Source organism: Cyanistes caeruleus, chromosome 12, assembly GCF_971803275.1.
Source record: "Cyanistes caeruleus chromosome 12, bCyaCae1.hap1.1, whole genome shotgun sequence".
NCBI lineage: Eukaryota > Metazoa > Chordata > Aves > Passeriformes > Paridae > Cyanistes > Cyanistes caeruleus.
Genome location: NC_141712.1, coordinates 7,315,201 through 7,342,700, shown reverse-complemented (window position 1 = coordinate 7,342,700; position 27,500 = coordinate 7,315,201). Strand labels below are relative to the sequence as shown.

The 27,500-nt window shown below is 38.7% G+C and overlaps 2 protein-coding genes across 42 annotated transcripts in view; one reads left to right on the top strand and one right to left on the bottom strand.

Annotated features, from left to right (window-relative positions):
• Positions 1–27,500, top strand: part of ZNF536 (zinc finger protein 536) — a 340,334-nt gene that overhangs the window by 165,589 nt on the left and 147,245 nt on the right. The gene's annotated exons all lie outside the window — the stretch shown is intronic.
• Positions 3,447–8,184, bottom strand: LOC111934662 (uncharacterized). Its single transcript, XM_023934829.2, has 2 exons — positions 7,806–8,184; positions 3,447–5,979 (listed from the first exon to the last, which is right to left on the bottom strand). Exon 2 carries the CDS (start codon positions 5,704–5,706, stop codon positions 4,966–4,968), a length of 741 nt encoding a protein of 246 aa, XP_023790597.2. The 5' UTR covers positions 5,707–5,979; positions 7,806–8,184; the 3' UTR covers positions 3,447–4,965.

The following is a 27,500-nucleotide window of genomic DNA, read 5'->3' as shown; positions in this document are numbered from 1 at the left end:
CGTTGCCTTTCTGGGAAGTCTGAGGCTGATTTGGACATCTGAATGCCACTGGTTTGGATGAGCCTGCCTAGGTGCCCTAATCTCACACCCCAAGTTAGGGTACGAGCCCCCAAATCCTGGAGGAAGCCTTGTGAGTCTCAGACTGACCTTTCTGTCTTTCTCCTATTGGCTTTGTCATCCTGAAGCCCTGAATAATTTTGGCAAAATTAAATTGCCAAAATTCTTGGTCAAAGAGCAGGTGGGTATTGGTAAGAAATTTCCATACCTGGTGGCTTGAATTGCTGTCACTTGGCAGTGCAGGGAAATTGGACTCTCCTTTTTTTCCCCACAGCTGACATCTGTCATAACTACTGATCTGGATAAAAGCAAGTCCCTAGAGCTTAAAAAGAGAGATGGCTACATCACCACTCTATTTTTCTGGTAATGAAAGTAAGTTTGTCTCCTTAGGGCTAAACCAAAGAACATTTTCTGCCTGTCCCAATACAGGGAAAGTGTCTGTGGGACTGGCCTTGTTCCCTGCAGTCCCTACTGTGCAGGCTGGCTTGCACCAGGGGTTGGTAGCTCTTCCAGTTCCATGAGGGATGCAGAGACAGTTTCTGAGTGTAAAATGCATGGATTCTGATCCATTTCATGTCCATTTGATAGCTGCATCTAAGGGGTTTTTGAGAAACTGTGACAGGGCCATTGTTACTGATGGGTTTGTACCTGCATCAGTGGGTGGTAATCAAGTAGAATTTAAGAAGATTCGAGCTAACACTTCCCATCCGTGGAGCATCCCTTCACCCTTATCACTAGCAAATCCAGCCTGGACTTGTGGCATCTTTACTAGTCATGGCTTGATCTAGCTGCCTGTACCAACTGAATGCTGTCCCTTGTTTGTGGTGAAGGCTCCCTCCTTGCACTCTCAGCCCTCACTGCCAGGGCCAGCTGCAGTTAGGCAGTCTCAGTGTGCTGGACAGTGACTTTGGGGTTTCAGTAACCCCAGGAGCCTGGCTGCAGTTTCACAGGCTAGCACATCAGTGAGTATTATCAAGAGTGAGTGGGAAGGCAGCATTAGGCAGAAGCCCAGGAAGAGGGTGATACACCAGTGTGGTATTTTCTGTTTGTGCACAGCAGTCACACATGGGGTGTGACATTCCCAGAAGCACAGTGATGGACAGCCTCAGTCACACAGTGGAGTAGCCATACTTTGGGCTTTGTTTAAATAGTAAACTAAAGACTAGGAGGCAGGAGTAAGGATGGGACTTCTGGGCCATGTCTAGTGTTTTGAGCTCATTTCTGATCTTTCTGGAGCAATGGAGACACTGCAGTGTTAATGTTAAAGATCTCCCAAGAAAAATCACTAAACATGCAGTAAAGTTACTGCTATTTATTTTTTAAATGTGCTTTGTAAGAATGGCTGTAAGTGGGATTTATACAGTCATACTTCTCTCAGCTGTGCTTCCTGTTCATTTCTCTCTTGAGTTCTAGCCATGTTTTCCTCCTATGTCTCCTTTTAGATGGCCTCTTCATCACATTTTAAGGAATGCCTTATCACATATATCATATTCTAACATAATTGAAAACTGGTCTACTTGTATCTTATCTAACACCAAGGTAGGGGAGTAGCCTATTTATCAAAAACTAAATATTTTTCCCTTTTAATGGTCTGACAAAACTATTCCGAGAGGGACCGAAGCAAGTCTAAAAAGACTTTCTGAAATGTCTTAAGCACCTATCTTAAACACTTCCCACTTTCCTGGGAGATTTATGGAATACCAGGTATGATCTGACTGAGACCAAAGGGTGATTCAAAGGTTTCTGTCAACAAAAGAAGAGCAAACAGACATTTTTCATAATTTGTAGAGAATTTAGTGAAAGAACAGAACATCTTTGATTTTGATTAGCAGCTGGAAATAGATGTGTTCATATACATGTAAAGAGGAAAAATTACAGAAGTGGAAGTTGACAATTGCTGTTATTTTATAAACTCCAGTGTCTTTCTTTTAATTTTATGGATCTGATGGGTCTAGGTATGTAGTATATACATATATCTTTAATCAAGTCGATATCTGCTATGATTAATATAGTCTTTGTTATTCTGTCACTGAAAAAGTAACTTGAAACAGGTATGGTGCCAGTACAGTGAAGAACTCTAAGGCAACACAGAACCACATTTACCACTCAATGGTATCAGTGTCACCACAGTTATTTCCTATTCTGTGTAGAAATAATACTGTGGTTGCTCAGATGCTGCTCTGTAGTAACTGTGTGTAAATTCTGACTATTTGATGGTGACCACTACAGATAATTATAATGAACTTTGTTTGAAAAAGGGGTAAGGAATGAAAATGGACATTATTGAAAAGGGTAAGCAGAAATAGTGAACAAATACAGAACACTTTCTATTACTGTCTCTTTGGCAGTTTCTTTAGAGTCTTGCTGTTGAACATACTGATACTTTGCAGTGAAAACCAAACTCTCACTGGCACTAAAGGGACAAGGCCATGTGACACAGGCAATGCAATAGCACAGTGGTAGCTGTGAAATCCAGACAAGGGAAAGGTATGAAAATACTGTGGTACAAGGGAATCTGTGTTACTTACCCACCAAACATCATTTGCACTACGTTTTATATAAAAACTCAACACAGCAAGTTTGTCTATATTTAAGAGAGAGTTTAATGCAGGATTGCACTACCTTTCTTGTTCTACTCTCAGTCTTCATATAGATGACAGCTTCAGGAGCCATCTGAACATGGGGAGAGAAACTGAAGCCAGTGAGGCTGCTGAAATAACTACAAGGAATAGGCTCCATTTCTTTTGCACTGAAAGAACTGTGAAAAGACCTGAAAGTATGTTTGCAGCAGCCAGAACTGAAGAACTCACAGCTGTGGGTACAATTGATGCCCATCAATTCCCAGGCGTTCTCCTCCCAGCTCCCCTGTGGTGAATAGAAATTTTTTGCAAACATATCTGAGGGCAAAAAAAGATGCACAGGAGTGACCCTGATGCAGGTTCTCAGTCTGTTGAGGAGAGTGATTAGTATCAGAATTAAGCATGCTGCAGTTACCTTGCTTTTTATGTGCAGCAACAGCGAAGTGATCTCATCAACTAGCTGAACATTCAGCAAGTCCAAAATCAAACGCTTGTGTGTCAGATATACACAGCTGTATTTGTACTGTTGCTCTATCTAAAGAACATGCCAATTGCTTTACTTAGAGTGAGTTGAGAGACTCATTACTAAGAACATGTATAGCATTATCAATGAAAAACATTATTGTTCTTTTCCTCAGTGGTTTTAGTGTCCTTGCTTATCCTTTCACAGGAGCCTGTACTAATGTGTCTTCAGAGACTGTGGGGCCTGATTCTCTGCTCCCCTGTGCAGTGTGTTGGCATTGACACCTCTGCACAGTGAGTGGGGGTGTGAGTTGACACAGACAGCCAGGACAACCACACACTCAGAGATAGAATGCAGAGTAAATTTATTTTTGGTACCTCACTGACCGGGGAATCCCCCAAGCAGAGGCACACCAGAGGAGACACAGGCACTGTTAAACTCTGTCCATGCCAGGGGATCCCTGGCTGCTGCTCACAGTGGCTTATCAAGGGTTATTCCCAGCTGCAAGGTCACTTGAGCCATTTACAATCCTCCTCGCCAGTCTTCCGCTTTTTAACCTGTTCCACCCCTTTGCTCAAGAGACCACTGCTGCTGGAGCTGGAAATGTGGGACGTGGGATTTACAGAGGCATTTAAGCACAGGGGAAAAGGAATAAACAAATAAGCATATAATTCTCTGAGTCAAGTGTCCCACACCTCCTGTCAGGCATCACCGGTAGGTTGTGATTTGAAGTCCTTGAGATAATGAATTATATCCTCCATGCCAACTGGTTCTGCAGCCAGGTCAAAGCAGCACATGCCTTCAAACTTGGAACAGAGTTCATGATGTTGAAGGGGGATGTAGTTCTCCAGTAACCAGTGTTGCAAGGTTCACAAATATAAGGGAGCAGCTGCCTTGGATATCAAAGTTAAACCTCACATGAGGGCACACATCACCTGCTCTATAGACACTTCCCAGGAAGAATAAGGGCAAGTTAGTTACAGTAAAAAACAACCACACACAAGTATTTACATATTGATTTTGCAGAATCTTATCCAAGATATGTGCTTATGGTACAAACCTAAAAAGCACAACAAGCCAGCCTGTGGAGAAAACAGGAGTGTCATCTCTCTCCAGGGATACACATGTAGTTGCTCCAGCTCCTTCAGCCAATATTACTCCAGGCTTGGTAACTGGAGATGGGGTAATTTGCCACACAGATTAGAGAGGTGTGGCTTTTGCTATTTCAGATTAAATTTTGACTGGATGTTGGTTTTGTGACACCAGTAACATAGTTCTAGTCCATCCCCCCCTAGATACAGCACAGGAAATAATCAAAGATACATGAAATACAAGCAGAGAATATGATATTAACAGAGGATATAGAAAAAAAGGAATAAGTTAAAAACAACTATACTCCTTTGTCAGAAGTTATTATATGAATGATCACATCTAGATTAAAAGTTTGCACAACCCATTGGTATAAATTTCATTTCCTCTGTAGGTAATATTTTAGGAAAGACACCATCTTAAAGATTTTTGGTTCTCACAATGTTTTGTACTGAAGGTGTACAGTCATGCTATTTTGGCATGTAATTCCTTCAGTTTCTGCAGTGCCCAAGCTACATCTTTGATTCATTTTCCCATCAGGGTATAATGTATAGTGGTGCCTTGGAATAACTTGGACCAAAATTCTACAGATTTTTTTGTTTTGTTTTGTTTTTTGTTTTTTTATCCAGTCATCAGCCACAATCCCCATAAGACTATATAATCTAGAATTATTATTTCTAATTCAAAAGGATTTCCTTGTCTAGGAGTGCATAATTGGAACTCTTTCAGAGTGTAAATGTGTGTGATCTATTCCACCCCACTATCTGCTAAATCTGGCTAAATCTCAATCTCAAAGTCTGAGTACTCACGCCAAAGATTTCCATCCCATTCCTTGGGATCCTGTGAAGATTTCATAGCTGGAGCATGAACCTGGGAGATCAGCACTTTATTTTCCACATATTTATGCCTAGGTGACACCAGCTGCTGTATAGTGCATTGCTGCTCGTAGCACTGCTCCGCTTGGGTGGTGGTTACCTCATGTGCAATCATCTTTGCAGCCCGTAAAGTCACAACTTCCCTTTCCAGCTCTCTCACTTTACCCAGCAGCGCTGTAACCTCTCGTTCCAGAGCTCGGGCGTAGGTAACTAACTCCAGCTCCCTCACTTTGCTCTGCAGTGCTATTGCCTCGCAGTCGCGAGCCCGGGCGTAGGTGACCAATTCCAGCTCGCTCACCTTGCTCTGCAGGGCTATAACCTCCCTGTCGAGAGCTCTCAGCCCCGTGGCCAGGAGCCATCCCAGCCTCCCTGCCAGCTTGCGGGAGGACTTGGATGCGGCTTTCCAGGGCAGCCCGCGCATGGCGATCTCGACCCTGTGGGGGTTCACCACCACCCCGTCATCTATCTCGGGCCACGTCTCTGGAGTAGCCATTGTGGCAAGGAAAGTGGCCACAGGGGTCCAGCGCTCGGTGCTGGGCCATCCTGGAATGTGGGGATTCACCGCCACAGCCTCTCCGGCCCCCGACTTTTTCAACTTTTTCAGCTTTTTTGGCTTCTTTGACCTTTTTGCTAGCCATGACATGGTTGTTCCCAGGTCTTGCTGGGATAAAGGCCGGCAAATGGGATAAACACAAAGTCAGGGCTGGGATGCAAAGAATAAATTTATTTCTGTTACCTCGCTAGTCAGGGATCCCTGAAGCAACACCCAGGCAGGGGCACAGAAGTGGACATGCAGGCACTGTTATACTTGGTCCGTGCTGTTCACACTGGTTTATCAAGGCTTATTCCCAGTTCCAAGGTCACTTGAGTGATTTACAGTCCTTCCCTTCAGTCTTCTGCTTTTAAGCTGTTCCCCCTAACAGTGGGAAATAAAGACAAATCAGAACGGTAGCACTTCGTGCCAGTTTTACATGTGTTTTGCAAAAGTATAAACAATTGTGCAAAGCCGTGGAGAATCGGAATGTGTAGGGCACTAGTTTCATATTATTTCTTCCCAAAAGTGCATGAAATGATCTTTTATCAGCCAAACTTGAGCGGAACTGAATAGAATTTTTTTACAGTGTAAAACATGCAATTTACAGTGTTTTTAAAGTACAGTTTTTACTGTGAATGAAGGATGTCCAGGTACCACAGTTAGAAGACAGGTGAGAGTGTGTGATCCAGCGATGTTGTCCTACTGGGCTTTTAGTTATTTTCTGCCCTTGATTGACATTAAGCTCCTATGCTTTCTATTGAAAGAATTCTGTTTGAATAAACATTTTTGTATTTTTTACTTCCTGACTTGTATTTGAACAGCACTGCTGACTTGAATTTAGCTTGATGGGGCTAGAAAACTTTTTTTTTGAAGTTAAATCCTCAATACACTGCACTACTGTGCTTGTTCATCATCTGGGTTTTCACAGCTCTAGTCGGAATTTCAAAGGGCTCTGTAGCCAAAGAAAATACCAGACATTAAATAGCTAGACTTTCTTAAACTGTAGAGTAAATTTTGGCAAGTACAGAAGGTAGTGTTTCAAAACTGTCTTCATTGTTCACAGAAAAGTCCATAGGAGACAAACAAAAAGAAAATGAAGATTACTGTATTGAGAATAAAGATACAAAAGGTCAGATTAAAAAAAAAATACATAAATAGGGCAGACTCTTTAATAGTGATCATTTCAGACACTGAGTTCCATTCAGTAGTTTTCAAAACAGTCACTGATGGGTAGGTACTATAATAGAAACAACACGAAAGTCATCAAATCAATTTAAAATAATTCTGCAAATTCTTGAATGAAAATGAAAAAAACCAAAACACAGCCCACATTTCAGCTGATTAATTTATGTCATCTCTATATATGAAGTAGAGGAAGTGTCTTCCTTAGTTGTATCTTTAACTATATTTAGTCAAGTGCATAATGCTGGTTGTCAGCTTCAGATGTGGAATCATACCGAAGAAAAAGGATTAAAGGAAATGGGTTGTAACTGTACTTATACCTTGAAGGAATAATGTTTTTTACTCTTAAAATACAACCAGAAAATGAGTATCCTTGTAATCTGACTCCTCCATGAAAAAAAAAAATAATCATGGGGCAGTTGGACTCTTTTCAGAGGGATAGTATGAATATCAATTGACATTTATACTGTGGAAGGATGAGTGAGCTGCTGTTGCATTAAAGGTATGAGTATTTAGCAGAAAATGAACCCCCTTGTGTCCCAGCCAGTCCTCAGAGATCAGAGGGGTTGGGTGCGGCTGGGCTTCATTTCAGCCAATTTAACCCTCTAGCTCTGCTTGAGTTTGAAAGAAGAACTTGCAGGAGTTCAGAAGTGCTGTTAGTGAAGTTATCAATCCAGTTCCAAAAGTCTGATCTTGTTCCATAATGACTTTGCCTGATCCAGGTTCACAAATGCTTACTGAAGGTTTACTGAAACAACAGGAAAGCAAGTTCCCAATTGCCAGTGGCAAATGCACTGGCTAATGAGTACTGATGTGTGTCATGGCACAGAGTAGAGTAAGATTCTCATAGCTATAAATATATTTATATATATTTATATAAATCGATAAATAAATATATAATTTATAAAATTTCATATAGATTTTATTACAGATAAATATAAATATATATATATTTATCTATATATATATATATATAGTGAATATTCCCGGGTGTACTCCAACGCAGTTGGAGGCGCAAAGCTCACCTAAAGGCGTCCCTTCAGGAGAGGGGGAGAGACACAATCCGCTGGCTGATCCTGAGCAGGCAGAGGTGGTTTCCTCCTCCAGAGGTGTTTTCCTCCTCCAGCCTTTTGTGCCCTGAAGCCTCCCTTTTATACTATAAATTTTGGTTTGTCCCAAGGGGATGGAACAATTGCATGGTATGGACAGGGTTTGGTGACTTTGGTCATACATGCATTGCATGTCCCATGTTCTCCTTCATTTGAATCCTGAGGGATGTGTAAGTCAATATGTTAATGGAGCTTAATGAGAGTCTCCGTTACCCTGTCAGAATTTATAATTGACAAAGAGGTAGAACAAACACTTTGGCCCTCCTCCTCCACGTACTGAGGCAGCAGCAAAGGCTCTCTGACCTTCATCAGAGGGTCTTTGTGCACACCCTTATCTCCTTAATGAAACAGATTTATAACAAGTGTTGCTTTTCACAGTGAAGGGAGTGTGGCTTTTGGCTGCTTCAGAGGCTTGATGTTCTCCTGTGCCTCACTGAAACAACATCGGGCCATGAGACCTCCGAGACTTTGCTCGAGCCAGGTGAAGATAAGCAAGAGGCCCTGTTCATGCTTTTCTCAACCAGCCTCATCAACTCTTCACTATCTTAAAGTAACACTGTACAATTCTGATCATTTGCCACAGCTTTTGAGTACGTAAGATTTATTATGTAGGGGTTTTATATGTTTTATTTTTCCAGCTAGCTTTATAGTTAATTTTTTTATTTTCTGCTACTGTATTCTTAACTGGTTATTACAATTGAGAATTAAAAATAGAATAATTTTCTGTTCTAATACCAGTTAATATTATCTTTTGAAGTAAAAATTAGCAGGGCAAGAGTGTGAACTAAGAGTCTTCCAGGTTTGTGGTTGGTATTTTGTCAGTGCAACCCTGTCTCACACCAATGATCAAACTCAGTAGGCAGCTAGCACTGAGCTAACTGGGTTTGTCTGCCTGTGACAGTGCCAACAACAGGAATGTCATTTCTATAAAACCTTGCAAGGTTGTGCACTAGGAAGAGGCACTGCACTTTGGAGTGAGATGAAACCACAAAAGCTGTCTATCCATTCCATTTCCTACTAAAACAAAGCGTGCACAGAAGTAGCATTAGAAATAGTTTTCGGTAACATAGATATTGCCTCTACTACTTTCTTAGACTCTTACCATTTATAGCATAGCCTGCTGATAAGCTGGAATGAAACCTATATGAAGGGACAGAGATGGAGAAATAGATGACCCGCCCTGAAATTTTTTGGTTTGCAAGGTCCTTCTTTTGATTATCTGTGACTGGGTGGGTGATCAAAAATTCAGAACTTCCCCTGAGACAAGTAACATGCAATGTTTGCTGGTGTGTTTGCTTCCCTTTCAAATATTCCACAGACTGTACAGACAAAAGACAGATTAGGCTTTGCATCAGATTTACTAGAGCTCTACCTCCTTGCCTTTGGACTCCAGCTTGCTTTTTACACTCCTGTCTGAAGTTGCAGAAGAATTAAGCTTTGTGTGCACTGTTTGTACATAACATGCTTTCCCAAGTGACTATTTAGCACTATTAAAGAACAAAACCAAGACTAGCAATAAGATTGTGGTAAATGTATTCTGTTTAAAAATGGTTCATGATATCTTTTCTTAATGACCATCTTTTTGCTACATGCAGAGTGCTGGTGGCATTAGTGAATTAAAAAATACAAAGATATTCAGGGATTTGGACCTGATTTGCATTTACAGTACAGATGTATAGGGCATGTTAGGGATGTTGGGCAGTGTAGGGGACTTAAAGTATAGGAAGAAATGTAAGACAGGTACACTTCAAACCTTCCTGGCAGAGCTTGACTGCTGTGCATTGTGTGCCTATTAAGGTACACTCTTGCAGCATTTGTAGTTTAAAACTTCTAATCCTGCATGAGCTACCAGTGTCATCTACTGTATTTTAATCAGTTACATCAAATGTGAGTTTAGTACAAACATGAGCACAGTGATAATTTTTACCGCTTTTCTGTAAATGTTGTGTTTTGAGAAATATTCCTTTCTTCAGACTCTGTCACTGGATAATGTTTTTTTAAATCCTCGTCTGAATTTTTATGTGTTTATTTTTTTAATTTCCTGTCAATAGAAATGGAATCAGTGGCTCTGTCTGTTATTAATATTTAAAATGTGGGTGTTTGAGCTTTTTAACATACAAGTTGCTATGCCCCTTTAAATTTCCTTCACTTGTTCTATACCTCTAAAAAAATCTTTCATTACCAAGTTGTTTATCTGAGAAGAAAGTGAGACTGTCTCTTTGTATTGGTGAATAACATCACTCTTTTTCTCAAGAAGTCATTACACACTGACATCATATTGTTCTTTATTAGATGATCTGTTGCCTGAAAGTATCTTGGTGACACTGAACTTGAAAGCAACAAGAGTACAAGTGCTAGGATGCCTGGAGAGCAGAGACTGGCAATACCTTGCTCAAGCAAATATCCAAGACAATTTTTAAAAGGCATTAACAAATACAAACCACCCCCACAGAGGTAATTTTCACCTCTGAATTTTTGCTTGTTTCTTAGTCCAGCCCAGACTTCAGCCATCAGTGTTACAAAGCTGGAAGCCAAGTCCTACCTAGCAACGATGCCATGTGCAATAACTTAAACTTAAAGAAAAATAACACAGCTGCTGGTAGAGTAGTGTCCAGAGATTTCTAGGTGCTTTCCAACAATAAAAGGGTGGTTTCTGTCCTGAAAATATATCTGTGTGCATAGAAAAAGACCTTTAATATTCACAAAGACCACAATTAGTGCTGCACTGTAATTGTCATTCCCTGCTTAGCTGGAAACCTTATATACCCAATGGGTTTTATTTTTCCTATTCATGTGTTACATGAGACAAAAAGCTTGTGAAATTTGTACAACTATTCCTTTGATTTGTGCTGCTTTACACATGTTTTATGATGAACTCTCAAAATTCTTAACCCTGTGACTGGGTGCACAGCTCTAGTGGTGACTTTTAGTATGATGACTGGATGAGAATTATCCTAAGGTCCTTTTAAATATAAACTTATCATGGAAAAATTAGCTTTTTTAAATAGATTCTGTGTCGTTCTCTTTAATTGTGCTGTTCTGGGAAATGTTGCTCCCATTCACTTATTTAATGTAGAAGGAAGAACCACCATCCAAAGAAGCTGAGAAATTATGCTGATAATCTCCAAAGTCCAAACCCAAATGCCATCTCCAGCTCCCTGAAGGAGAAAGCTGAAAACAGTTTGCCTTCTTTCCTTCCACATCTGGGGTCACTTACCTTAGGGAGAGGAGGTAACACAGCTGCAGTTTTCTTATAAACATCTTTATTATCACAGCAGTTTGTGGTTTAGTTTGGTTGTTTTTTGTTTGGTTTTAATTTATAATAAAACAGCAATGAAAGACCTAAAATATGTTACCATTCACAGCTATCAATTACATTCCCTTTCAGATGGGATGGTAAAAGTGAGGCAAGAGCTGTGTGGGCAGAGAGGTGTCCACAGCATAACTTGCTTTTGTAACATGTTCTATCTCTTGTTTTAAATTCCCTCTTCCCACTCAGCCCCAGCTGCAACTGACACTCAGCTCAGGCATTCCTCTGGCCACTAAAACTTTGGGTGCAAAGAAGGTAATATCAGATGAAGTTCCTTTAGCCATTATCATTTCCAAATACCTTTTGACAAATGAGGAGCCAGAGGCATGTGGCTCATAAATTCTCCTCTGAATAGCAACCTGTGCCAGATGTGGGGGTGCAGTGACATTCCAGCCTGGGAATTCCTGGTACATGGGAATCAAACTCAGCCTGACAGTTAATGCTCTGTTTGCAGATCCTGTTGGATAACTACTAAAGTTGCATGGGTGAAATAGATAAAGTTGGGAAGTCTGCAATAGAAGTGTTTGCCTTTATACTTATTTACTCACTGTTGTTGTCTTTGTACAATAATACCTTTTCCCTGAAGGTCTTTGAAAAATTCGATCACAAAATGGAAAGAGGGTATGTTTGTTCTGGGTAAAATTTGGAAGCATTGTTCTGATGACACCTGTAAAACATAATTATAACTCCCATAGCTGTTTCCTCTCATATTTAGAGAGGAAAACTCTTTGCCTCTAATCTCAGGTGCATACCTGTGGAAGGCTTAGATTCCTTCAAGCAGTATCAAAGTAATGATAACAGTGTGCAGCTGCTGACTGTCTTTTGCTTGTTGTTACTCACCCAGCTGTTTAGAGAAGAAGAAAAAGAGAGAGAATATCTCTAATCAGCCATATGGCACAAAGTTTTATTTGCCACAGCAAGTTAAAACACGCATTATTGGTCAGCATCTTGAATGCAAATTCTGCCATAGCTTTTCAGTACTGCTTGATCTAATGGAAAAGAAGATCAGATATATTTAGTTCACGTTGTTTTACATTAAGCACGACAAGAATTGATTCTGTCTAAGTAGAGTTTCCAGGACTGGATTTTGCTATAGCCAAAAGGTGGTGGGAGCATGGAGTGCAGCTCTCAGGCCCTGCTTTGGGTCATAAAAGGTAAATTAAGAGCAGTTGAAATGGTATTTCAGATTTCTGCAGTGCAGTTTGGCTTTGCTTATATTGTACATTAGACAAATTAGGATTCTGGATCACACAATTGGGACATAAAATCTGGGAGATGTCTTTAGTAGCTGTTGATGTTTACAATGCATGCAGTCAGTAGTTTTTTCATTAAGAAAATGTTTAATTTTGCTGCTGTTTTTAAACTGAACAAGAAACTTAGAGTTAAGTGTAAGGAAAAAGATTTTTGTCTTAAAAAAACCACACTTTTTTGAATGCCTGTAAATGCTTGAGGAGAAGTGAGAGACTAATATGTGTATGAGTTTTGTGAGTCTCCTTTCTGTAAATTGCAGTGGAAAATGAGTTTTGAGGGCTGGCTTGACTGAAGATTTAGTAAGTCTGCTTTTTAAGGCTTCTTCTGCCATTTCTTGTGTGCATATGATTGGAACTCCTTTCAATGTGGATGTATTGACTTCAAACATACTGTTAGGGAGACTTAATGTCATTATAAAATGTAAAAGGGAGGTGCACACCTGTATACTGAGGATTGGCTCCATGGCTTTAAAAACTGGGAGAGATTGTAACCCTATTCATGCTGCTTCTTGCAATGCTCCTACAATGATTTTTTTCCTCTGAAAGCTATTGTGTTTCAGAGGATTTAAGAATATGATTAATTTTTTCTTCTTGTAATATACTTAAAAACAATTTCCAGAAAGAATTATATCCAGTTCTTCCAACTGTCTTTAATGCATACATCTCAAAGGACGCTCTAGTCCCTGATTTCCTGCTTAATTGATCAGACTACTTTATGTTTTGTCTAATTGTTTACTTTAAATACTGGTAAGAGATACCAAGATACCATCCATTTAAGACACTTCTACACAAGTTCCAAACAGTTCTGTAAGTGGTTCTGGGCTACTGGTTTGCAGAGATAATAGGCTGGGATAGAGAGCATTGTGATTGGTAAGCCAGAATAGTTTTTCTGGTTGATGCCATAAAAAATCAGTGTGTACTAATGCTACTTAAAAAATGGACATGCTTTTTCCATTTGGGCAGTGATTCTGGATAGTATAATCCAGATGAGTGGTTGGGTGTCCTGTATTTTAAACAGTCTCTCTTCTGTGATTCTTAATGTCCTTTGACTTGTACTTCATAAAGGACCAAGAAATGTTTGATCAGATAAGAATCTTGTTTTCTAAGAATAGCTGCTTAAGTGGTTCTGCACTGTCTTACAAATTTGTAATTTCATATAGTGAGGTGTTATCTCCTAAAAAATAAGTCTTGACCCATATAATCAGTACAAGTGTTTGTTTCCTTGCAGGAGCCCTAACATTAAAACTATCATGAGAGGATTCAAAAAGAGGTGTGCAAATATTTTTCCATAGAATAAGATTCCTTATTCATCTGATGGCCCATCTTGCTATTCTTCTCACTGTTTCCATTGCTGTTACTTAAAAGGCTTTGACAAATATAATAGACTTTGCATAATGATGCCATTGTAAGTCACTTCCAGCATATTATAGTGTGCAGCTAAAATTACTCTTGCGATTACCACTCTCCAGTGCTTCTACTTCATCATGGCACCAAATGAAATTAAGAACAGGCTTATTCCTTCCTTTACTTACCAATATTAAAAAAAAAAAAAAAAAGTTAAATAATATTGTTATCATTTATTTAATTAAAATTCCTTTTGGATCTTTTTCTGTCACGGTTCAATAAGAATTATTTTGCTTTAGGAATAGATTTTTTAAAAAAAATAGAATATATCCATTCTCTGATAACATTACTGCAAAGTTGGGAGAATTTTGTAAATGATTTTTCCAGGGGACAAGACAATGCCATACACAGAAAGACTGTTCTGTACTAATAGATATAGACTGGAAAAAGCCCTACTTCATTTCAACATCATCTTTTCACTACTCATCTAAAGTATATCTGTATCTGGGTATGTATCTGGAGATTCTAGACTTGTGCATGCCTTCATCTGCCTCTCTGTCTTCTAACCTAGTTCATTTTGATGTGGTTGGCTTTTTCTCTTAGTGACTAAGCAAGGGAATAAAGATCTAGAAAAAATAATTTCCCCCCCATTTCTTATTTTCCCAGTAAAAACAGCTCCAGGAGATGAGAGTTCTAATGCTTATGAAGAGAATACCTTAAATAAAGTGGTATTATTACAGGATTTGATAGTGCAGTAGTGAAAATACTCAGAAAAACACTGACCTGAGTGAAAACTGTAAAATACCATGTCTTAAGGGGTTTATAATTTGGTATGTTTGTTTGTTTATGGACTGGATTCTTGTTTGTTTGTTTTGGTTGGTGGGTTTTTTTCTGTTGTGTGGAAAAGACTTGTTTTTTTTGATACTGGCTGCACCATATAAAAGTGGGAGCCTTGGCTATGGGAGTCCAACCCAATATCAGTGCTCTGTTGGAGCAGATCCCCAGAATTTCTGCCACTGCTGAGCTTTGTTGTGCAATGGTTGGGCAGCAGTCTCCTGGATGGCTCTTCCCTGTAAGTGGATATAATTGAGGGGCTGCTATTGCATATTTTGTTGGGTTTTGGAATACAGTAAGTCTAAAGCTACAAAAGACTGCTGCAGACAGTTAAAATGGCAGTCCCCTCCAGCTGGGTGAAAAGATACCAAATTATTTATCTGGTGTGTCCCACTTCCCTTGTAGTGCGTGGCACGTTCAGGAGGTTTCTATGTGCACAGTGGTTCCTTCACTGCACTCTGCCCAAAATCACAGGCTAAGAAACTCAGCTCTTGAGGACTCAGCTCTGATGTGCCACCTCTCATTTTTCACTAGAATACATTTATATTTAGGGATACTGAAGGTTTCTAGCAATCTGCTATTCTGGAACAGAGGAGACAAGCAGTCCTAAGCCTTCTGTACTGCAGGCTGCTTCCACTGGAGTCCCCTGCACTGGGACTCCTGGCAGAAACACGAGATGTCTCATAATCTGTGTTAGTACTTGGGTGTAAAATCTGCCAGTAGAATTGTCTCAAGGAAGTCAAAAAACAGACAAGGCAGCAGCTTTTGTTTCTCTTGCCCTAGCACCTCATGACAACGGGTTTTAATGAATTTCTTCTGCCTCTCAACTCTTCAAAGTTCTTGAGATCTTTTGGTCACCTGTGCCAGTAGCATTCTCAAACTACTGGCTTAGACAATTAGATTAAAAAAGTATTCCTCTATATGTTTTGGTTTTCCAACAAGTCTTCATAACCTCCCTTTTCTTTTGCATCTCAGATACTGAATAGTTTCTTCTCATCTATATTGGCCTCGTATCAGAAGCCTTTAACAGGTTTACCAGAGTTTACCTGGTTGAAGGAGGTTACCAGGGCTTACAGATTTTAGGCTTTGGTCAACATAAAATCCCTAAATCTGTTTCTTTATGAGTTACTAAGTCTTGATCATACATGGCACATTTAAAACAATTTCTCTGACAACTTCCATTGCCAGAGTAAACTGAAAATTGTTAAAAAATTAAGGTTTTTAAATTCTGTATTGTCAGGAATGAAACTGCATTCTGCCTAGTGTCTGTCTTGCTGTCATTCATTGCTTTCAGTCTCAAAAGGAAGCACTGTTTATGCTCATTCTGTCTTTTTACCTTTCCCTTAGGGGATATTTTTAGTTCTTTTGCTATTTAATTTCTAGTGCTAAGTGATATCCAGCAATCAGCCAGTGTTTCCAATGGCTGAAGAGATCTGCTCAGTATCTGTTACCAGGTGACTGCCTAATGACAGGAACTTCCTAATGTCCTGATCAGATGTTTTGTTCTGGGGCTGGGATGTGGAGTGACAGTGGCTTGTGGATAGGAAATCCTCATTCTCTTGTGGATCTGCTGGTAGTCCCCAGCTGTCATCTCCATTTGGGATGGGAGAAGAACAGAGTCTAAACCCATCAGTATTTTTCTCTGTTGCTGTTTTGTTTTGCTTATTTATTTTAGAGCTTTCAGATTGAAAGCCATTGATTTCAGCCTTTATTTGTTACCCCAGCAGAGGCAGTGCATAGTTTCCATGTACCATCAGGTTAGGAAATTCCTATATCTACCAGCCAGCTCCTGGGTGGTAGTGTCTATCTTCTCCTACCACATAGAAACATCCTCTAGGCACCAAGTTTTAGGTGAAATATTGTGTAGTGTTGCTACTAGCTGTTCCTACAGTCTCATTTGGTTGGGAGTGGGTTTTGGGAAATACACTTGTGAAGATCTTTGTTCTTAAATTTTATGGTATATTATTGTTTACCTCTTATCTGTATAGTGGTTAAACTGTGTATTCTTATCTGTGCTAATGTTCTTTTTCCTGCTGTGTTGATTCACAAATCTTCCTGATTTTCTTTTAAAAATACTTTTGTCCCTTTTGTATACTGGCTAAAACCACATTTACCATGAAGCTAATCAGGTGTCTCCTTGCTGAGAGGGCCTTTGGCAGGAACACTTCCCTTGTAGTTACTCTTGGAGTGAGTTTTAGCTAAGGCTGTGATCAGATCTTAGGGTTTATGAATAAGGACAGTGTAAACTAAGAACAGTTACTACAATAACTCTCAAAAAAATTTAGTTAATTGTTCAAATACCTATATTTGAGCAATTGCCAGAATACCAGTATGAAGTCAGCCATTAGAAGTGGTTGCATCTTTTTTCTACCAACAGAGAGTGTCAAGTGCTTTGCTGTCTCTGCTTTTAGAAGACAATATCTCAGGAAAGTCTGACTCAATGGGGTGGTATGGGCTCACAAGCTTTAAAGATTTCTCTGCATGCATGGTACTTTATAAATGGTGTCCATTTCTTATGCTGCCTTGGTTTTGGAATCCAGTTTGACTTCCAAAGAGAAGTTTTGTTTAGAGATCTGTTTTTTATTCCAAGATAGACAAATCTGTTTATAATAACTCATTATTTCAACTAAAAAGATTCAAGTAGCATCATTTGGTCAGCTTCTACATATCTACTACATAAACAGTTAGCTTTTACAATATTTTTTTTAATTGATAAATCTCAAAACAATTGAGCAGAAGTAAAATATTGCTAATTCCATTCCATATTCTGCAAAACTTAGGCAAAGAAGGCAAAAGAATTTGCCTGAGGTCATTCAGTATTCCAGTGGAAGAGCCAGTAGAGCATCTCCTGAGCTTCAGTCTGGTGATTTATACGCTAGCCTATATTGAGTTTCTGTAGCTGGATTCTGTAGTTCTTTTTTTAGAAAATTGCAGATCTTTCTGCAGCCAGTATTCATCACGGGTAGGTCCAAAGTAAAAGTACTATTGTATCAGCTATCAAGTAGGTTGATAATTCTGTATTTGCATTATTCTTCTTGAACTGGCTGAGGCCATTTTTTTTCTGTCACACAATGGCAAATGTCCAGTCCATTGAAATAGATGCAATTACAATAGAAATTAGTGTGAGTTTTTAAGCAGGCAGCTTTAATAAGTAGCGGCTGCTGAGCTCGGATGGCTAAAGCAGCACTAGTTGTTCAACTCAGACAATTGATGGAATCTCCTAGAATAGTTCCAATTTCACATGTTGACTGATGGATAACCATAAGCAATCTTCAGATTGCTGCAACACCCTTCACACTTCCATTAATTAAAAGGTAGATGTCTGTTGTTGGTGACGAGTTTATTTCCATTTAGGATGTTCTGTGTTTTGGAGAGACCTTTAACAATGGTTAACAGCCAAATGGGCACTTCAGATACTCTTCCCTAATGTCACCCTCAGTTCACTTGCTTTCCTGGCCACCCAAACCCACCATAAAACCCTCTCTCACCTCATACAGGTTCACTACCAGCTGCTGACTGGTTGCAGAAGAACGTGCATCAATTTGATGAACTGGTGTTAACATCCAGGACAAACTGGTTCAGAGATAAAAATCAGATGTTAATTGGCAGAATAGATTCATTTGATCTCTAAGGAAAGAGAATATCAGGAAAAAACGTTATTACATCTGATGCTGAGGCTGCATGGGTAGCCTTCCAGTCATAAGCATGACTGAATTTAATATTTATTCCAATGTACCTTTTCATTGCAATTATTTGCTGGGAACATTTTAGATTTCCATTATGGAAACTTAGGGAATTTGCTTCTCTCCATGCATTCTTCTCTGCTTAGCCTGAAAGGAACTGTACTGTAATCAAAGCTGTAATTTCCTGTTTAAATATATATATGATTTTCTCCAAAATTATGGCATATTTTGTCAAATTAAAATAGTGGGTAACATCAAACTAAATCTCAGCTGATAGCAGTGTTTTAATCAGGCTTTAAAAAGTCCAATAAATTGTTCTATTTGAGAATTCTGACTTGAGAAAAGAAACATAATACTAAATATCCATGAAGACCCAACCCAATCAACCTCACTGAAGTCATCAACCCAGTTATTAATGACGCTGGTGAATCACAGAGCCTGATTGAAGTTCCAAAGTGTTGTTTTAATGATCTTGTGCAAGCAATTGGCAATTCTGCACAGCTGAGGTGAGTAGCGTGTGTGTATTTCAGGAAGTAGGTGTGTGCTGATATTTTAAGGAAGCATAGTCAGATCTGTTAAATAAGTGTATGAGCCCAGATAAAGATGGCAGTCCTAAAAATTCATATATTATTTATGGAGGATACAGGATGGACAAATGCAATTTACTTTGAAGAACAACATTCTCTAAATGCAAAGGACATCCACTGATTTTATTAGGTTTATTAATTTATTTGGGTATCCACAGGTCATATTGCATTTTGTGAGTCATGAAATGATTCTTATTGTGAACAACTCTCTAAATTGGAAGATATCTCTTTGGTGTGTTTGAAACACTGGGGTCCTAATTTCTGGCACTTCTCTCTTTCCTTGGAGGCTGCTTTTGGACTGAAATCTGTTGTTTGGTGCCATGCAGTTACTGCTGGGTTACCAAGTTGTACGCTGGTGATTCGTATCTAAAATTATGTTCCCTTCTTTTTCTTTGTTTTAAATCACATCTAAAATTGTGAATAAAGCTACTTCTGACTTTCTTATATGTTCCACTCCAGTTGAAGTGAAACATCTCTTTTGTTGCCAGGACATTGTAGAGCCTTAAATTGGCATAGTTCCTCTGAAATCATCAGTCATTCCAGTGTACCAGAGGTCTGGACTGGGTCTTAGTTTTCACAGATTTAACAGATTTTTTTAAATAAGGAGAAAAGAAAAAGATGACAGACATGAAAGATTTAAGAGAAATAAAATAGCAGCTAATTTAATCAAAAGCATATATGCCAATAAAGCCAAGTACAGCTGTCAAAAGAAATAAACAAAACAAAGCAAGAATTCTATAATTTGACATGTTTACTTGACAGATAGTACTTTTTGGACCAGATCTTGTGCTGGTGTAAAGTGGCATAAGCATATGAATGCCAGTGGAGCTCTGCAGTTGTACCCAGTGAGAATCTGGTCCCTGTTATTTAAAATAAGTGTTGTATCAGATGTTCCTCTGTTCATTCAAAAAACAATTCACTTCTGAATTAAAAGGATCTCAAGGTGTTCTCACAAAATCATGCTGGCCGTGGCACAAGGTTCCTATTTAATCAAGGCAATTTTGAATTGTGGAACTTTTCCACTTGAATTTCTAACATAATTTTCTATGGTTATGTTCTAAGTGCCAGCCATAAAAAAAATTCTGTTTGTTCTCTCTTTTGGGTCAGTCACCACTTGGGTGTTTATGAAAGGATTGATGTATATACTGTCCAAAAGGATTTGGTAGGGGGTAGATTTGAATCACAAAAGTGATTATGTTATTTTACTTAGAAAAAAAGTCTTTTTTGTACCCTTTTCCATATAAAAAAAAAGATAAAATCCTATGTAAATAATAAGTGTTTTCCCTGTAATGAATGTTCCTTTCATTCTGCATTTCTGTATAATATTGGAAATTGTGTTTTTATTAGAAGAGGTATTGGATGGAAGCCAACAATTTCTTCTTTTAACTTGATATTTTGGGCTCTGATCTTTGTTAAAACTACAATGGCATGTATCTAGTACAGTCAGAGGTCATTTCTATAGCTACTACCATTTCCTATCATTTCTGGGGAATGTTTGTTTTCAAAACAAAGAATTGGGTTAAAGCTTAAGTATCGTATTTCAGAACATATTTCAAACTGAAATTAAGAATGCTAAAACCTTTCCTTTAAAGGTCAGATGATATTTATTATTATTATAAAAATGATCTGTGATTTATGAATTTAACTTCTCGTAAACCTCCTTTGTAACAGAATATGCAGTCAGAAGCTTAACATTACATTGTTTTCCTTTGACAACGTATCCACGAGACCACTGCAGCTGTTCCTTTACTCACAATAGCAGATTAATTAACACAATCATATGCTGTTGGCTCCTACTCAATGAGTAGGTCTGCAGTGGGATAGATAGGTAAATCCTTTAAATGTGTATGAGATAAAGAATATACTATAGTAGTTTCATAACTAGCCAGTTTTGCTTCTGACTAGTCAGCCCTATCAGCAATGGTTCACTGACTACAGAAGCTGTGAGCTTACATTTCAAAGGCAGCCACACCTATTACAGAGCAATAATGCCTGAATCATTGCAAAACTCAAATATGTAAAAGCACAGGCACGCTCAGAAATCACCATATTTGCTAAAATAACAGGCAATCTGCTTCAAGCATTTTAGGTTTATAGAGTAACCAGGAAAAAAGAAGGGGCATTTTTGTTGGTTGCTTCATTTCTTTAAAATAAAAAAGAAAAAAGTTCAATCATTGCTTTCCTTTAATATCTTAATCTGGTCATTATTCACTTTTTACCCACTGTGTATTAGAAATACTTGTAAGCAGCGGCCATGGCATCAGTTTTAAGTACCAAAAGAATTTTTCATCCATTTCTCTGTGTGTGCTAATGAACATGTGAGCAGCTAAATCTCCTTTTCCTAAACAAACAGTCATCAGCAGCATGTAAGTAATTATTTGGCAACTTTAGATGACATTTTAGTGGATGCTGAAACCTTTGCTACCAATAATATAACTCCTATTTTATTTTTTTTAATTTTATTTGAAAGATAAATATTCTTTTGGGGAAACAGGTAAGCATCAAATTTAAGAAAATTTCCTTCAGGCTTTCCACTACAATCCGTGAGAAAAAATAATTGTATTGCTTTGTTACATCGTTTACACACAAACTGAAAGCACAGCAAACTACTATGTTAAAATTGTCTCATTTAAGGGACAAAGAAAACTCATTGTGAGACTTCTTTTCTGGAAAAAAGCTAAACCACTTGCTAGTTTAATATCATTGAAGTCCTTTCTGGTCCATTTTTACTGCAGTTGTGGTTATGTGCTTTTACATATTCTATGAGTTTTATGTAATGGTATAAATATGCATTTTGATCATAATAAAACAGAAAAAGTAGAGAACATGACTGATTTTGAATGGAGGGCTTTGCTTGCATAGGAACAGCAGCATTAGACTTACAGATGGGAGAAAAACAAGTTCAGAATCTTTTCGTGCAATACAGTTGTTGAAAAATAATCAACATTTTAATAGCATCCAGCTTTATATCTGAGAGTTTTTCTGAGTACCCAAAGCTACTATTTCTGGAGAGGGAAAAACAGAACTGGTGAGCTATCTCCAGTTCACTCAAAGATGAGAACAGGGGGATTTTTGGGGAGAGGAGGAAGATAGAAAATTTCCTCAACTTCTCCTGAGTGCTCATCCTCCTTCTCTGAAAGCAGAACATGCTCTCAAGGTCTTTCACCAATCATTTCTCTGACAAAAATAACCATAAGAAAAGCTTCTGCTGCCTTCAGCCCTCTCATTTCCCAGAACTGAAACACTTGCAGCAGGCAGAAGGCTCGTGCCCTGCAGAGGAGATGCTGCAGCACTTTCTCCCCAGCCTGCTCAGAAGGTCCATGAGAAGATGGGGTACAGCAGGTGGGTGAGGGGCTCCCAGGGCAGTGTCAGACATCACCCTGGGTGAGACTGACTGAGATGGGAACACCAGAGTCTGGGCTGGCAATGGCTGCTACTGGTGATACTGAACTTAATCCACCAAGGCATCTGGCTGATGTGTAACTTGGAGTAGTGCTGCCCTACAAACCCAGGGAGTATCTCATTATTTAAATAGGAAGGGGGGGTTCAGGAGTTTTAGTGGATAGCATTACTCAACAGGTGAGTACTACTCAACCTTCACACCTTTATTAATTGTATATTTATAATATCTTTCCACTATATATATATATTTGTTATTAGATTCATGTTCAGCTGAGCAGCTGAAATCAAAGGGACTGAGGATCTTATTGTCAGTTGAAAAAGCAGTAGCTGCCAGTAGTGAGCTCTTCTGAAAAATCTGTTGCTTTTAACCATCCTGACTGAAGTCACAGGCTTATCTCACTACACTGCTGGATCTAGAATAAAAGTCTCAAGTCTTGATCAAAGAAACAAAAGGAACCATCTTACATGGTGTCAGTGTTGGGAGCTGTGCTCAGGTGTGCTGTGATTTACAGACTGGATTCCAGTTCCCTGTGGATTGCTCCAGTGCTATGAGACACAGGTGCTAGAGGGAGTTTTTTGAGCAGGCTAAGAAACGTGTTTGGCCACTTGTCAGACTAAAGACCATGCCCTGTTTTTCTCAGAAGGAGAATTTCCCATAATTTAGTTTGTGTAATTACATTCTTTAAGCCTAAATTGTCCATGCAGTTTCAATTTGATACCATTTTCCTTACTCTGTTTTCTAACTGTCTGTTCTTTCAAATCCTTTTCAATAATTCTTGCTTTCTGTCCTTGTGACAGGTGAAGAGGTGCCTGTGTAAACATACCTACTACAACCTCTGTTGGACTTTGTATTCTATTAAGATAAAAGTGTTTAAATTCATGTGATAAATATTAAGCCCTTTGTGAATTTTGTCTGAAGATAGACTCAAAAGCTCTCCCTCTTCTGTCATCCCAACCCAAATTTGGGATCTGAAAAAATGTAACTCTTTAGATAGTTTGTACTTGTCCCACCTAGAAGGTGTTTTGTGTTTCAGAGTTATTTGGGTTTATGTTAAGGATTCCTCTTTTCCAGGACTTGCAGTGAAATAGTCATAAATATCTTTCCCTGGTCTATGATGCACCAGTAATGTTTAGAGGGGTCTTATTGAACCATTGCCAGTAGATGAACTTCCCAGCACTGGGAATTACTGCAATAAAAGTTCCTTGAGAAGTGTTTGAGAACAAAGAGAGGTACTTGATAAAAGCAGGAAAATGGAAAGCTTAGAAAAGACTAGAAAACAAGGTCATAGGGAGGTCCATCAGCTCGTACCTTCACCACAGCTGTGAATAAGGATTGTATTTTTATTTTTAAAGTAAGATGTTCATTTGTGTCAAGTCCACTCTGCAATTATAAATATTTCAGTCCATGTAACTTTGCAAGTGTCTTGCAATGTGCATTTCTTATGACAGTCTCTATATGGAGTGACACAGTAGTATTGATTTGTGTGATAGCTTCTACCTGTGATGTTTGTCCTTCAGTCTGTCAGGTCATATGTGCTGAAATGAGTTGAACATAAGCCTTTAAATATTTAGGTCTACTACAGTCATCTTCAAGGTTGTTGTTGATGTCATGGGGCAGAGATAGGACCCAAAATGAAATGAGCTTCTTGCTTCCACAAACTTTTCTGTAAGCCCTGGCAAGTAATGTTGTCTTTATATGCTCCAGCCTCTGCTGCTCTAAAGTACAGATGAGCTTTCTTTGTTGAATGTATTGAGGTTGGTGGATAAACATTTGTGGACAAGACATGAATGGTGGCACTGCCGTGGTTTGCAGTGTGCTGAGCTCAGGGAAAATGAGCTGAGCCCTGCCCCTCTGTCTTTTAATATTTAAACATGAAAGTAGACAGTTTCCATTCCAAACTGCATCTAAATAGTATTGTCTGAGTTTGTGGTAGATGAAGTAGTTCACGCTTTATCATCAGTTATCAAAACTTAACAATTAACAGTAAGTTCATTCTGGAGATAGTACAAGTTTTGTACAGTGTTTTTTTTCATGTGGGCAGTTATCAAAAGACATTACTATGCAAACCTTTCAGGGTTCCTTTTGGCCTTTGGATAAGGAGAGTTAAGCTTTTTAAATTTTACTGGCCTAAACTATTTCTAATGCACTCTTCTTTTAAATTAATAACTAATTTATTTAGTTATAAATTAGAGGATTTTGTAAAAAAATATCTTTGTACCCAAGTATCCAGAAAATCCAGAAATATCACTAAAATAAGCATGGTATTGCCTTTACTTAGCAAGTTCTCAGTTTTCTTCAGCTACTGACTGTATCCTCCAGCACTGAAAGGTGTGTCACGCGAACACATATATCTTCAGAAATATATGTAGGAGTTTTTGCAGGATGACTGCCAGGGGTTGGGTCACCAGTAACATCATGGTTAGATTCCCACCATGATTAGCCACTTACAGTGACTTTTCTAATAAATTTTCATTTTATCACAACATTTGCAAGGTGCAGGGCAGGCTTGTGATGGTTTACAGGTGTGCCCTTCACCATGATAGCACAGTGGTGGCCATGGCAGAATTACCCCACAGATATTGAGTTCAGTGCTTCTGTGTTTGCTATAATGCATATCTTAAAAACTAAGACAAGAAATTTATTTCCTTAATATTTTTTTTCCTTAAAAATAAATATTAAAGTTATTTCTTAAAATAAAAATAACTCCAGATCAAACAACACTATTAAATATAAGATAAGCATAGACTGGGAATAATTGTTTTGAGTTTGACTTCAGTAACTGAGCTGGAGGTTTTTTGCTTGCTCTATTCTTGAAAAAGAATTTGTACCTGAAATACATTCCTGCTTTTCCAGATTATGTTAGCTGTTTTGGTGGTAGTTAAGTTTTTAATATAAGCTGTTACTTCAAATTCTGCTGTGCTTACGTCCTTAGATCATCATAGCTGCAGCAGCGTTATTGCTATAAAATATGGTAGAGAATTATGGTAAAAATTACTGAATCATGTTCTACCTTTAAAATTGTATGGGGCTTCTGTTGACATCAGTATTAAAAGGCCAAACTGAGAAGATATCATTACTGACACAGAGGAACATTTTGCCTTGGTTCATAGTGAGTTATTAGTGAGGCATGCCTTGTACATGTTTCCCCAAAGAGTCCAAAATTTCCACATGTTCCTTCCATTCCCAGCTTCTGTGTTCAGAAAACCCCACTGTGTTTAACCCAGGGACTCTTTCACAACTCATGAAGCACATAAGTTTCCCAAAACCAAATCCTGGATTCGCTGAGCTCTAAGCAAAAACGCAGCTCCAACGCCACGCTGGGCTGTGACCGCACCGTGAAAAGCACCACTCAGTTCTCAGCAGCAGAGAGGGAAAACTTTGTTCCCTTCCCTTTCTGGTTCTGTGTTGGGAAATGGCTTGGCTCCTGAGCTCAGACACCTTTGGAATGAGGAAATGGGGTAGTTGTTATGGAGTACTAGAAGAGTTGTCTGTGTCTGGTGGCTCAGGCTGCAGATGAGCTGAGCCTGGTGCTTTTCCTGGGCATGATTGCAAGTTACCCTCCCCATAGCTAGGCAAGAGGAAGAACTGATTTGACAATTAATGTTGAGCCTATTGATGGAGGTCAGGGTTGCAGAGTTTAAGTATCAGCTATGATTTTTATTTCAACGGAATTTTTGTTGCAATTACATACTATTTAAATATGTGAGGCTTTTTCTTAATGTGTTTTTTAGTAGGTAGCTTTGTATTAGATATACTGAGAAATACAGACTTCTTCTTTGGAAGTCGATGTTTTTGTGGAATGAGATAAATGCCTGATAAAGTAATGCTGATTTTTCCTCCATACAGGGTATGTTCCTAAGGTTGTAAGGACTGTTAAACTCCTAAGGGGTATATAATGAAATTTAGCAAGGCGGACATCAGTTCAGTGAATGAAAAGAAATAACTTCTGTCTAGATTTTCTGGCATTCTTACATTCTTATGTTATTATTTCCAACTTTGTATGTGAACAGGAAACTGTGTTTGATGTAGGCCATGGAAAAGGATGTGTGCATCCAACAGTCTTGCAGAAAGCCACAGAGAAGAGCAGTGTAGATCTGAGGCTTGATGTGCTATACTGCATGGTGGTGTACAGTGCATACTCCAGGAGAGTTTTGTACAGGTGTCTTAATGGGCTTTGACAGGTTGTTTGTAGCTTAATTTACAAATGAATTTGATTAAAGAGCTCAATGAAAGAGTCTATGTTCAAGTTCGGATTTGAAGTTGTGGTCTACTAAAATGAAATGGAGGCTCCCAAATTAACACCTCTGGAAATACTTGATTATCTTCATAGTTTGGGATTGTTTTGCACAGAGATACTCTGTGAAGTACAAATGAGTAAGCTACCCCTTTTGCCACCATTATCAATGACAAGGTTTTTATTTGACTCTGACATTACAGGCGTTGGCGTAAGCTTAAGCATCTTGTGCTGAGTGGTACACAGGTCCAGTTCAGTTATTGCTGGGGGATGAAAGACTCTTTGTTCCTTCCATTTAAATTTCTAACCCCAAAAAAGTCATCAGGCCACAGGCTATGAAGGAGCCACAGAGGGAGCAACCTGCCCACAGATGTGTGAAGATGTTTATACTCAGCAATAAATAAGTGAGATAGTGTGGGCTTAACTAGGATGACTGTACTTTTTTTGTGGTGCTGGAACAGATTCCTGGACCTCTCAGAGCTGCAGCAGGTAGGAAGCTAAATGAAGATTAAAACTAAAGGCCAGGAGCATGTTTCAAGTTATATATATATATAGATTTTATTGTTTCAAATCTTTCCTTGATTTCTGGAGTAAACTCTATGCTTAAATAATAAAAAAGAAAACTGGTGAAATAGGAAGAGTTCATCTTCAGGATTAATTTGTCAAAACTGATCCAGGTAATACAGATTTTGACTGGAGTTCTGAATGATATGAAAAGATATTTGGGAAGTGCTCCTTAGCTTAAATGGTTAAATATTCAGTTCTATCTTACTCATTACTTGTGGATTTTCATTTTGTTATAGTCGTGGTCGGCAACAGCTCAGAACTTGATTTGTCAAGACAAGTATGCTCTGCAAACAAATGATTACATTCTATATGAAGGCATTATCACTAAATCTGAAAAGAAAATATTACAGGCAGAAATTATAAGGAGAAGTTTATAAAACAAAGATATCCTTTGGCAGA